Source organism: Aureococcus anophagefferens (genome assembly GCF_000186865.1).
Source record: "Aureococcus anophagefferens unplaced genomic scaffold AURANscaffold_15, whole genome shotgun sequence".
In the NCBI taxonomy this organism is placed as follows: Eukaryota; class Pelagophyceae; order Pelagomonadales; family Pelagomonadaceae; genus Aureococcus; species Aureococcus anophagefferens.
Genome location: NW_008705575.1, coordinates 894,396 through 906,841, shown reverse-complemented (window position 1 = coordinate 906,841; position 12,446 = coordinate 894,396). Strand labels below are relative to the sequence as shown.

General features: G+C 70.5%; 5 protein-coding genes across 5 annotated transcripts; 3 read left to right on the top strand and 2 right to left on the bottom strand.

Moving 5' to 3' along the window:
- Nucleotides 1-928: 928 nt before the first annotated feature.
- AURANDRAFT_29128 (hypothetical protein) lies at nucleotides 929-1,144 on the bottom strand (the record flags this gene model as incomplete). The annotated part of the gene is made up of 1 exon (XM_009040488.1): nucleotides 929-1,144. The coding sequence occupies one exon, from the start codon at nucleotides 1,142-1,144 to the stop codon at nucleotides 929-931; it is 216 nt and encodes a 71-aa protein (XP_009038736.1).
- Nucleotides 1,145-2,048: 904 nt separating this feature from the next.
- AURANDRAFT_28933 (hypothetical protein) lies at nucleotides 2,049-2,378 on the top strand (the record flags this gene model as incomplete). The annotated part of the gene is made up of 1 exon (XM_009040499.1): nucleotides 2,049-2,378. A coding segment is annotated over one exon (330 nt), but the record flags the coding sequence as incomplete, so codon positions are not given.
- A 5,320-nt stretch (nucleotides 2,379-7,698) lies between these two features.
- AURANDRAFT_29017 (hypothetical protein) lies at nucleotides 7,699-8,151 on the bottom strand (the record flags this gene model as incomplete). Its single annotated transcript, XM_009040487.1, has 1 exon — nucleotides 7,699-8,151. A coding segment is annotated over one exon (453 nt), but the record flags the coding sequence as incomplete, so codon positions are not given.
- Nucleotides 8,152-8,395: 244 nt separating this feature from the next.
- Nucleotides 8,396-9,541, top strand: AURANDRAFT_65603 (hypothetical protein; the record flags this gene model as incomplete). The annotated part of the gene is made up of 1 exon (XM_009040500.1): nucleotides 8,396-9,541. One exon carries the CDS (start codon nucleotides 8,396-8,398, stop codon nucleotides 9,539-9,541), a length of 1,146 nt encoding a protein of 381 aa, XP_009038748.1.
- Nucleotides 9,542-9,907: 366 nt separating this feature from the next.
- Nucleotides 9,908-11,962, top strand: AURANDRAFT_65602 (hypothetical protein; the record flags this gene model as incomplete). The annotated part of the gene is made up of 2 exons (XM_009040501.1): nucleotides 9,908-10,162; nucleotides 11,336-11,962. 2 exons carry the CDS (start codon nucleotides 9,908-9,910, stop codon nucleotides 11,960-11,962), a joined length of 882 nt encoding a protein of 293 aa, XP_009038749.1.
- Between the last annotated feature and the right edge of the window lie 484 nt (nucleotides 11,963-12,446).

Sequence of the window (12,446 nt, the reverse complement as noted above, 5' to 3'; positions counted from 1 at the left end):
CCTGGATCGTGTTGCCGCCCCACCAGTGGCCCACGCCCGTGCCCTCCCAGCCGCTGCCGAGCTTGCCGCCCCAGCGGCCCGCCTGGGAGACCGCGACGATCGCGTCGAAGACGGCCGCCGACGGCCGCACGACCAAAAACCCGCCCTGGACCGCGGGCGTCATGCGGTTGCGCCGCTGGTTGTCGTTCATCATGTTGTAGTCCGCCGTGTAGACCAGGGACACGTCGAGGTCGAAGAGCTCGTCGATGGGCTGCAGTAGTAGACAATCCATGTCGACGTGGACGACGCGGTGGAACTCCGTGAGCGTCCACGCGTACAGTTTCAGCAGCTCCCAGGCGCCGCAGCAGCCGCCCTTCGTCGAGTCCTTGCTCCAGAGGTCCCGCAGGAAGTCGCCCTCGATGCGCGCCGGGTCGATGGGAAGCGGCTGCTCCCGGCTCTCGAAGCCGATGGACGCGAGCGCCGCGCGCGTGCCCGCGGAGACGCGCGGCGACACGAAGGCGACGAGCGCCGGGAGGCCGTACTTCGAGCGGGCCGAGGCCTCGAAGAGGCTCTCCTTGAGGACCGCGGCGCCGTCGATGAAGCCCGTCGCTCCGGGCTTGGGCTCCTCGGTCACCGTGACCGCGTAGCAGATCTTCTTCTTCTTCGGCGGCGGCGGCGGCGGCGGCGGCGGCGGCTTGGGGGGCAGGCCGACGACGACGGGCCGCGCGGCGGCGCGGAGGCGCGGCCGCTCGGGCTCCGGCGCGGCCGGCCGCGGTTCGGCGGCCGGCGGCGACGGCGCGATCTGGTGCGTCGCGAGGTAGATGGGCGTCACGGCGATGAGCGCGAGGACCGCGAGCGCGAGGACCAGCGTGCGGCCGCGGCGCCGCTGCTTCTGCGGCGCGAGCTTGCGCTGCCGCGCGCGGCGCATCGACTCCGTGATCGTCATTCTCTACTGCGGGAGCGCCTCCTCGGGCAGCGCCGGCAGATCCTTGGCGTCGAAGAGCACGCGCACCTTCAGCGTGCACGAGGGGCAGTGGGCGATGTCCTCGCCGTCGTGGAGCTCCTCGAGGGAGATCTCGAACAAATCGCCGCAGGGGCAGAGGTAGGTGTAGAGCTCGCCGTCGAACTTCATGTCCGCGATGGCGACGTCCTCGTAGACGCCCATGGGCGCATCAGGGCCGCGGCGGCGGTCGAGCGCGGTCGGGGATGTCGATGGACGCGGCGATGGGTGCTGAAGACAGGTGCCGGAGACGCTCTATCGCCTCGCTTTTGGGGAAAACATCCACTTTTTGAGAAACGTTGAAGCACAGCTGAATCTCAGGCAGCCCAGCTTGCCGACCACGGTTTCATCCATTGCGCTCTCCCAAGCATGGTGCTTCCTCGATGATCGTCGGCGCGCGCTAGACGCGGCGACCATGCAGCGCGACGTGGACCGCGTGCGGCATGCGATCCACGACCGGGCGGGCCCGGCGTCGCTCGAGGCGGCGGCGCGCGCCCTGCCGACGCACGTGGACACGAAGTTCTGCGGCGACGCCGTCACGGCCGTGCACATGCTCATCTTCGCCGTGCCGTCGCTGGCCGAGCCCTTCTTCCGGAGCCTCCACAGCGACGAGAAGCGCCACGTCGACTTCATCAAGAACGTGCGGCTCATGCAGCGCGACAAGAACATGAACCGCGTGCTCGAGCGCGCGAACGCGAGTTGGACCGAGTTCAGCCGGAAGGCGGCCTACGGCATCTGCCACCGCAAGGTGAGCGAGAAGCGCAACCTGGCGGCGCGCGAGCTCTGGAAGGATTATATTGATGGCCTGCAGCTCGACGTCGGCGTGCGGAGCTGGTCCAAGCTCGAGTGGTGCGTCGAGGAGTGCGACTCGCTGGTCCAGGGCTTGGCGATCACCGCGTTGCCCCGCTTCCTCCACAGCGAGTTGTATGATGATTGGCAGGAAGCGGCGGAGGCGCTGGAACCGCAGGACCCGGGCGGCGACGTCGCCGCGGCGCTGCTGTCGACGCTCGGCCGGCTCCGGCGGCGGCTCCCGGCGAACATGGAGGCGTGGCTCGGCGTGCTCGTCTCCATGGCGGAGACGCTGCAGCTCTGCGTCGCCGTCAGCGACATGGCGGCGCCCGGCGCGCCCATGGTTTATGTGAACGGCGAGTTCTGCCGCATGACGGGCTACGCGTTCGACGAGTGCGTCGGGCGGAACTGTCGATTCTTGCAGGGCCCGGAGACGGAGACGGACGCCGTGGAGATTCTGCGGGAGTCCCTGGCGGCGCGCAAGGGTGCCCACGTCGTCATCAAGAACTACCGGAAGAACCAGGAGCCCTTTCGAAATCTTCTGACGATGACGCCCGTCTACGACGGCGACGGCTGCTACCGCTTCGTCATCGCGGTCCAGTTCGAGCTCCGCGCGGGCCGCGAGGCGTCGGCCATGGCCCAAAGGCGCGAGCTCGCGAGCCTCGGGCGCCTGCTCCAGTCCCTGCCCGTCAAGGTGCGCTACAAGAGCGCGGAGTGGGCGCGGAACTACGGCCTCCGCGCGCCCGAGACGTCGTCCGCGGCCTTTCTGGAGAAGCGCCGCCAGTCTCTCGAGCGCGCCCAGGGCCGCGAGGGCCACGACGGCCACCCGACCCACTTCGCGAAGCGCGTCAACTATTTGTACACGCGGGCCGTGTGGCTCGCGCATCCCGCGGCGTGCCTCGACGCGATCCTGCGGGCGCCGGGCACGGTCGGCGACCACGTGCGCGACTACATCGACGGCAGCTGCGCGGGGCTCGCGGCGCTGCTGCGGAACGTGCTCTTCGCCGCGGACGGGGCGCTGCGCCTGCTGGCGACGGCGACGCCGAAGAGCAAGCTCCTGGACCACCGCGACGGCCACAGCGGCCACCGCGACGACCCGGAGCCGCCGGTCCACGCGTCGTCGCTCGGCGACGACGACCTCGCCTGTTTTGCGCTTTTCTGCGACGAGGTGCGGCGCGACTTCTGGGACGCGCGCGCGACGGAGCAGCAGCTCGCCGTCGCGTTGGCTCGCGAGAAGCGGCCGTCGCGGATCCGCAAGAAGTCGAGCGGCGACGTCGCGTGCGTCGACGACGCCGTCGAGTGGGCCGCGGACCTCTTTTCGCCGCGGGCGCCCGCGGGCCCGGCGCCGGGGGGCACGCGGTCCGCGCGCCACTCGCGGACGGCGGCCGCCGCGGGGTCCTACTCTCCGCCCGCGCCCATCTGTGTGGAATTCAAATCTTCAACCCGACTTCAATGTGCGCATATGCGACAGTTTCGACGCAATCTCTTCGGCTGCGCTTCGAGAAGTCGACGAGAGCAATCGATTCGTCCAAAAATCAGCCGAATCGACTTCGATTTGACCGAGCTAGAGAATTCTGAAGTTTGGTCAGGACCACCCAAACCAGTGGTTGAATTCCACACAGGCGCCCATGAGCCGCGCGCTCTCCGTCGGGTCGTCCGGCCGGGGGCCGCGGCCGAGCTACGCGGCGCCCGAGCAGCCCCTGTGGGCCGCGGGGCGGACCCTGGCGGAGTCGTGCCGCGACCACGTCGCGAAGCTCCTCCTCGAGTCGGGCCGCCGGGCCTTCGTCGAGAAGTCGATCCGCGCGACGAAGGCCTGCGTCCAGGAGTGTTTGGTCGACCTCGTGCTCGCGCCGCTCCTCGCGTCCAAGGTCGGCCTCGAGATCATCCAGGAGCTCTGCGACGCGGACGTCGCGGCCGCGGACGCGGGCGCGGGCCCGACGACGGCCGCGCCGACGGCCGCGGCGTTCGCGGTCAAGCGGTCGGGCACGTGGCTCGACATGGTGCCCGCCGTCGCCCACGAGGTCGGCGACGACATCGGGGTGTGCTGCAGCGACCTGCGCGCGCCGGGGCTGCCCCTGGCCTACGTGTCCGCGGCTGTGTGGAAACCAACCACTGGTTTGGGTGGTCCTGACCAACCTTCAGAATTCTCTAGCTCGGTCGAATCGAAGTCGATTCGGCTGATTTTTGGACGAATCGATTGCTCTCGTCGAGTTCTCGAAGCACAGCCGAAGAGATTGCGTCAAAACTGTCGCATACGCGCACATTGAAGTCGGGTTGAAGATTTGAATTCCACACAGGTCCGCGGGCTTCACGAAGCTCACGCTCTACAGTTTCGCGGACGCGGTGGGCCGGAACTGCCGCTTCCTCAACCGGGGCCGGTCGGCCCGCGACCGGTCCCAGCCGTTCCTGGTGGAAGAGCTGTCCGCGTCCCTCCGCGTCCACAGGGACAGCCTCACGACGCTCTACTGCTACGACCGGAGCGGCGACCGCTTCAAGTGCATGGTCGTCCTCGTGACGCTGCGGGACGCGCTCGGCGAGCCGGCGTACACGCTGGGCTTCCAGGTGCGCGTCACGAACGACGCGGACAAGCTCGGCAAGGCGCTCCTCGCCGTCGACGCGACGCTCCGGCGGCTGCCGCGGTCGACGAGCGCGGCAGACGCCGCGTGGGTCAACGTCGGCGCGGCCGACGCGCTCGAGCGGGCGCCCCTGGCCCTCGCCTGCTGGCTCACCGTCGAGGGCTTCCGCGCGCGCGACGACCGCGCCAAGGGCGGCGCGCGCTGGGTCGCGACGCTCGACGCGGTGCTCGACGGCGCGAAGCCGCGCCGGGCTTTACTGAAGTGGGCCGAGGCCGCCGAGGACTGCACGATCGTCGCCCGGGGCCTGCTGCGCTTCGTGCTCGACGTCGACGCGGCCCTCGCGTGCAAGGAGCGCCAGGACAAGATCGACAAGCTCCGGGAGCTGCTCCTGCGCATGCACGGGAACGCGCTCTACTACTTCAGCTCGCTGGAGATCCCCATGGGGTCCATGGCTCGCATGAACCTGGACCTCGTCGCGGAGCGGCGGAGGGCGCTCTACCCCTACCTGGCGAAGGCGCTGCTGCCGTCGTTCCTGGGCGAGGACGCGGCCGTCGGTTCCCACCCGGACGTGCTCTTCCGGACGCCGACGCTCGAGGACACGGCGAGCCTGCTCCTGGGCAACCGGCCGTCGGAGCTCGGGCTGCTGGACGTGGCCCTCGACGACGCGCCCCTGGCCGTGCTCCTCGTGGACCGCGAGCTGAAAGTCCGCTTCGCGAACGGTCGGTTCCGGGATCTCGCGGACCGGGAGCGGCGCGACGTCGCGGACTTCGTGCCGACGGCGCTCCACGCGTGCCTGCGGGAGGGCCGGCCGGGCAAGCGCGTGCTCCTGCCGCGGGCGACGACGGACGGCGCGGACGCGTCCGCGGAGGAGGCGTGCGCGCCGGGCCTCTGCCTCTGCCAGCCCGCGGCCGCGGTCCCCGACCTGAGCGCCGTGCTTCTCTGCGGGCTGGACCCGGAGACTTTGAGAGATGATCTGCACGTGGCGAGCACGCTCTGCGGGCTGCTCGCGGCGCCGCCGTCGCGGCACGCGGCGGACCGGCGGTTGGAAGCGGCGCGCGCGGAGCGGCGCCACGCCGCGGGCGACGTCGAGCTCTCCTGGGCCAAGGTCTCGAACCGCAAGCTCGACCGCCACCTCAAGGAGGCCGACAACAGCGCGGCGCCGCTCCAGGCGCGCTTCGGCGGCAACGCGGGGCTTCTCGCGCTGCCGAACGCGCTGACGACGTCGCTCGCGAACTCGCACCGCGTCACGGCCACGGGCGCCAAGTCGCCGCGCCTCATGGACGCGGGCCTCGCGGACCGCGACAGCCGCCGCAAGTGGTGCTCCTACGGCTACGAGAAGCAGCGCAAGCTTTTATTTACGGCGATGGCGGACGTCAAGGCCGAGGGCGACAAGGCGCTCATCCAGCAGTACGAGGACGACCTCCTCAGCGCCCAGGATTTGAGCACGTTGCTCGACAGCCACCGCCACGAGGTCAAGGAGCTCCACCCGGACATGGTCGAGCACGGCCGGTTGACGCGCGAGCTCGAGCACGTGCGTACGAGGAGCGCGCGGGCGAAGCTCGCGTTGAAGAAGAAGCAGGACTGGGAGGTCAACAACATGACGCGCAAGCACGAGCGCGAGCGGGACGACATGCAGCAGCGCCACCTCGACGAGGCCCAGACCTTCATCGACAAGGTCGCGGAGAACTTCACGCGGAACGACGGCACGGCCGCGGGCGCGATCTCGAAGCAAAAGTTCGTGCGCTGCGCCTGCAAGAACCCCTACATCTGCCGCCACAACCGCAACGCGCTCTGCGTCGTCGAGACGCCGGGCGTCGAGACCGCCGCGGGCCTGCCGCCGAAGCGCGACAACGAGGTCCGGCACAACGCGCGCGTCGTCGAGGCCATGCTCGCGCAGCACACGAACGCGCGCGAGGCGTTGGAGAGCAAGCAGGGCGCCGCGCGCGAGACGGCGCTCGAGCGCATGCGCATCGCCGAGCGCGTCATGGGCCAGAAGTTCAAGGCGCTCACGACGAAGTGCGAGCAGCGCGTCGCGCGCTGCGAGGGCCGCCTCCTCGTCGCGCGCCAGCGCGGCCGCGTCTACCGCCTCCCGGGCATGGAGGACGACGACCCGGCCCTGCGGAAGAAGCAGAGCCCCCACGCGGCCCACCAGCAGGCCATCGTCACGCACTACGTCAACAAGCACAAGACCGCGGTCCAGCACTCGCGGAACTACTAAAAAATTCGCATTACGAGGGCTCACTGGAGCTCGTAGAGGCGCCGGGACTTCACCAAAAGACCCGCCGCCGCCGACGCGCCGACGAGGCAGGCCGCGGCCGTCGCGAGGAACGTGTCGCCGAAGCAACCCGCGCCGACGCAGCCGACCGCGTCGTCGCCGTCGTCGGTCGACGCGTTCGCCGCGTAGACCGCGGGCGCCAGGAGCGTGGAGAAGAGGATGGACCCGGCGATGACCGCCGGGAGGCAGAGCATGTAGTTGGAGCCGAAGGACTCGCGGCCGAACAAGTCGCTCGCGAGCGTCGGGATGAGCGTCCAGATCATGCCGTAGGCGAAGCCCGCGCAGGCCGCGCCCGCGAGCGCCGCGCCGACGGACTCGCCCGACGCGTAGAGGAAGAGCATGCTCAGGCAGCCCGCGAGGTCCGCCGCGACCATGAGCGCGGGCCGCGGCGTGCCGCGCGCCACCAAGGAGTCCGCGACTCTCCCGCACGCGAGGCGCCCGAGGCAATTCGCGATCGACACGAGCGTCGTGCAGGCCTCCTGCATGGCCAGGTTGCCGCCGCGGGCCGAGACGATCTGGCCGAGGTTGTTGATGGTCATGAGGCCCATGCCCGCGCCCGGCAGGATCGCGGCCAGGAACAGCCAGAGCTCGGGCCGGACCGCCGTGGCCCGCGGCGGCGACTCGAGCGTGCCCGCGAGGGACGTCCGCTTCGCGCCGCGGTTCAGGGACGGCGCGCGCTCCTCGTCGCCGGGTTCCTCGTCCGCGAGGGGGTTCCGGCTCTCGAGGGGCGCGAACGCGGGCGCCTTCGCGGGGCCGGCCGCGACGCGCGTCTGGTACGCCAGACCCAGCGCGACGACCACGGAGACGGCGACGTTCGCGCCGAGGGACGAAAATAGGGTCGGCGCCACGATGCGCAGCACGGCGAGCGTCAGCGCGGCCGCCGCGAGGCCGACGATGCGCAGGCTCGCGGCGTCCAAAGCTTTGGACGCGCTCGCGTCGTCCTCGCCGCCGTCCTCCGCGGCCTCGTTCGGCCCGCCGACGTCGAGTCCCAACGTCGCGACGAGGGGCAGGCCCAGCGCGATCAGGGCCAGGATGCCCACGAACGTCTCCTCGCTCGACCAGTACGCCGCGAACAAAACGATCAGCGATGACGCGAGGCCGTACAAACTCTTCAGGAGGCCCACGACGGCGCCGCGCTGCCGGGGAAACGCCGCGACGCCCGTGCCGATGGCCGCCACGTCCAGGTAGCCCGAGCCGTGGCCCCAGACGAAGCAGCAGACGCAGAGCAGCGGCGCGGCGAGCGCGGGTCCGAGCGCCGCGCCGCGCTTCATGAGCAGCCACTGGGCGCCGTAGCCCGCGCCGATGAGGCCCGCGCCGAAGCGCACGGAGATCGCCGCGCCGAAGCGGTCGTAGAAGAACCCCGCGAGGCCGATGTAGTTGCCCAGATTCGAGCAGAGGGCGGCGATCTCGAGCTGCTCCTGGGTCAGGGACAGCTTCTCCTTGAGGGCGCTGCTGTAGGCGCCGAAACTATAGACCGTGCCCCCGCTCACGATGACCAACATGCACATGGCCAGGTTCGACCAGCGCGTCATGGTTGGCGGGAGGAGGGCGCCCAGACGGCCCGCTTGAGAGCGAATGGCCAGAGCTGCGGCATTTGTGCAGCTTTTGGCGACATTTGCCGCAAGGAGCTGTGGGTGCACCTCACTGAGGCCAGCTCCTCGCGTCGTCCGCGGGGCGGAAGAGCTCGGCCGCGCGGCCTCGACGTCGTCGGGAAAGGCCCCGAGACACGTAGTGCAGCCGGCTCGTCGAGCGCGTCGGGGCGGAAGAACACCGACCATGGACACCAACGACGACTCCGAGCCGCTCCTCGTCGACGACGGCGGCGACGACGACGAGGGCGGCGCCCCGCCGTCGCTGCTGTGCCCCATCACGCAGGAGGTCATGGTCGAGCCCGTCATCGCGAGCGACGGCTTCACCTACGAGCGGAGTGCCATCGAGCGGTGGCTCGACATGGGCCCGGACCGGCGGTCGCCGACGACGAACGCGCCGCTGCCGTCGCGGACGCTCGTGCCGAACCGGCACCTCGCGTCCATGATCGCCGCCTACCGGAGCCGCCTCGGCGCGCGCGTCGTCGCCCTCGTCGGTGCCGAGCGCGAGCTGCCCGCGCCCGCGGACTGGGAGTCCCGCGAGCGCGCGCTGCTGGGAGAGGTCGCGCGGCTGTTGGACGCGGGCGCGGACCCGGACGCGCGCGACGACGGCGGGCGGCCGGCCCTGCTCGCGGCCTGCGCGACGCGGCGCTTCCCCGCGGCCCGCGCGCTCGTCGAGGCGGGCGCGCGCGTGTCCGCGCCCGACGGGTCGTCGGAGGCGCTGAACATCATCGAGGCGCTCATCGAGCGCGAGGCGGACCGGCGCGCCGGGCGGAGCCGGCGCAAGCACCTCGGCAAGCTCCTCGAGGACCCGGACTCCGACGCGGGCGACGTCGAGAACCCGCTGCGGGAGGACGCCGCCGCCGCCGACGACGACAAGGGCCTGTCCGACGACCAGCTCGACGCGCTCCGGGCCCTCGTCGGCGCGCTCCGCGACCGGGCCGCGGCGGAGGTCGCCGACGACGAGCGCCGCGCCGCGCGGCGCCGCGACGCCGACGCGCGGCGCGCGACGGACGAGGAGGCGCGCGACTCCCAGGGCGCGCTCCGGCGCCTCGCGGACCGGCCGGGCGACGCCGCGGCGGCCGTGCCCGCGGGCGTCTTCGGCGCCGCGCGCCTGCGCCAGCGGGGCTACTTCCCGTCGCTCTTCGCGCTCCAATTCGGCCTCGTGCCCGACCGGCGACGCGGCCCGGGCCGCTTCAAGTGGACCTGCTTCGCGTTCCTCGAGGAGCCCGCGGTCCAGTCCGCGACGCACCGCGAGCGCGTCGCCATGCGCCGCATGCGCGCGGGCATCCTCTCCGTCGGCACGCTCCTCTTCTTCTTCCTCTGCTTCGGCTGAGGTTTGGCGATGGTCGTTTTAACAAACAAATTTACCCTGAGGCCTTCGGCTGGCACTCGTCGCGGTGCGCGCGCTTCCAATGCATGATCTGGCAGTCGCGCGAGCAGTAGCGGACGCGCCTGCGGATATGCTTTCATAACTGCCATTCAACATGGTCCGTGAACCTTGCTTTGAATTCTTCAAGCGCGCTCATTCGCATAAAGCGGACAGTCTGGTCAGCAGTGCGGTTCCGAGAGTGGCCTTGGGCACGCGCGCCAATCCCCGCTGGGCTCGCGCGGGCCGTCCCCGTGACAGCCAGCCGCGGTCCGGGCGCGAAGTTCGCGGTGATCTCGCGCCATGATCCCTGCGGCCGCAGCGGCGGCGATCATGGACCACGGGTTCCTGGCGGACTGGTCGGCGTTCGCGATGACGTGCCACAAAGTCGCGCGGCAAGTCGCGGAGCGGCGCGAAATCCTTCTGCGGCGCGACCCGTCGTTCCCGGACGACGAGTTCTTCGCGCTGCCGGCCGTGCGCCGCCGGCTGCGCGCGGTGCTGAGGCGGTCGCTCTCGCTCGCCGTGCTCGAGCGCGGAATCAAGGCCATGAGCGCGAAGCTCGGACCGGAGCGGGTCGAGACGGAGCCCGTGTATGAAGAGCTTTTCGTGCGACCGGCGCTCGTCGACGTGCCGCAGCACGAGGATCCCCCGACCGCCGAACTCGGCGTCGACGACACGCATCGCTTCGTTTTGGGTGTCCGGCTCGCCAGCGGCGGCGAGACGACGTTGCGCGTCCTTCGGCCGAGTGAGTGTTTATTCGAGCAGCCGGATTCCGCGAGTTTCTCGTTGACAACGATCACGGTCGATAGAGGTGGATTACCAAGCCGCGTCGTGACGTGGCCAGATGACGAACGGTGGTCATTCGCCACCGCATCGCTGTCCGTCGTGCGACTGAAAGACGGGATGATCTCCTACTTGTACCAAGGATGGGCGCTCCCTGATGTGATCGATTCCGAACTTCAATGGCAAACTGACGATCCATTCGATGCACCTTTTTTTGAGTTGCCGCTCAACAACAACGTAGAAATGTTGGAGACGTACGCGCTGGTCAAAATCCACGAAGTCGTTCATGATATTGATGATGAGGAGGAGGAGCCGGAGTTACATCTCGATGGCATTGAGATCGGGTTTCGCACACTGCACGACTTCGACTACGGAGATCTCTACGCAAACCTCGCCGAGCTCTGCAAGTTCCTGGACCTCGCGGCGCGGTGGAAGTAAGAAGGGGAGGGGTGTGCATTAGAGCACCTGGTACCAGTTGCACCGCATGTCCCGCCGAGTTCAGCCGCCGCGTGAGTCTACGCGGGCGACCGCCGCCGCGACCTTAGGGCTCCAGCACCGCGGCATCGACGCCGCGGCGACCTGGGCCGCGGATACGCGTAGCTTCGGTGAAGCCGCAGACCCCGGCCGCGAGCTCGAGTGGCGAGCCAACGCGACAGAACACGACGGACGGCGGCCGACGGTGCTGCGGCACGATCGGCGCGAGGCCGCCACAACGATGCGACGAGCTGCCAGCGCCCGTTGAGACCGCCTCGTCGCGACAAACGCGTCGAACGTCCTACTGCTGCTGCTTTTCCAGCCTCGTGTCTGTGCCGACGATGCCTGCGCCGTTCGGAACGCGCCTGAAGCTTGCGCGCTGCACGACCAGCACGCCTGTGGCCACGATGCATCGCGGCAGGCTGTGCATGCCGCGGAGCGCGCTCTGCCCGTGTCTGCGTGGCGAACGAAGGGCTCTACGCCTGGGGCGACCATGGCGGCGAGGTCGTGCCCAAGGAGGACGGCACGCCGTACGCGTTCACGCACCGCGGCTGCGGCGGCTGCGGCGAGTGCGCCGCGTGCTTACGTAGCCTCTGCTGCGACGGCAGCCTCGTCGCGTGGGTGCGGCCCCAGCAGGACTCGCGCCCCGTGCATCTCGAGTGCCTCGCGACCTGCCTCTTTGTCGACTACGCGCCGACGGGCAGGGCAACCTGCGCTCTGAGCGGCGCCAAGATCGACAAGTTCGCGGTGAGGCTCGCCGTCGTCGTGCCGAAGCACAACGGCGAGCCCGACTGGGGCATCCTCTTCCGCCTCCACGAGGCCCGTGCGTTCATGCGGGCGCTCCGGGCGGAGCCGGGGCTCGAGCACTTCGACGTCGCGGACGTGCGCGGCGTCGCGGAGCTCGCGCCCGAGCACCGCGACTGGGCCCTCGCGGCGCTCCGCGGAGAGGGCGGGCCGCCGAGCCCCCCACTGACCTCCGCCACGCACCTCCGCGCCTACACGGCGCTGGGCTGCTTCGAGGCGAACTACCCCATGCACTGCATGGACTGCAAGCCGCGGCCCCCCAAGGCGCGGAAGCGGGATCCCGGCCAGAAGACGATCTCGGCCTTCTTCAAGAAGGCCGCCGCGTAGACGGGCTAGTTCTTTAAATGCGCGAGCGAGGGAGCGGATCTCTGCCGAGCCGCGCCAGCGCGCCGCGGCGACGTCCGCGCGCCGCGCGCCGGCGGTCATCGTCGTCTCGTCGTAGGCGGCGAGGCCCAGTCCCGACGGGCCCCTCGGACCGGAGAGAAGGTCCGGCGGCGATCGCTCGCGCCGGACCGCGCGCGCGGAACCCCGACGACGTCCTCGACGTCCTCGCGCGTGCGGAGGCCGCGGCGCCGCCGACGAGGTCGTCCGCGCGGACGCCGTCGCGCTCGCGCCCGGGGCAGCGCGTCGCCCGCCGCCGCGTCACACGTCGCACTGGCGCCCAGGCTCGACGCCGCGCGCGTCGAACCCCGACGACGTTCTCGAGCGGGCGCGAGGACGACGCCGCCGCCGCCGAGGTCGTCCGCGCGGACGCCGTCGTCGCCAAAAACGTGCGCGCCCGGGGCAGGCCGCCGTAAGGTCGTCTACGGCG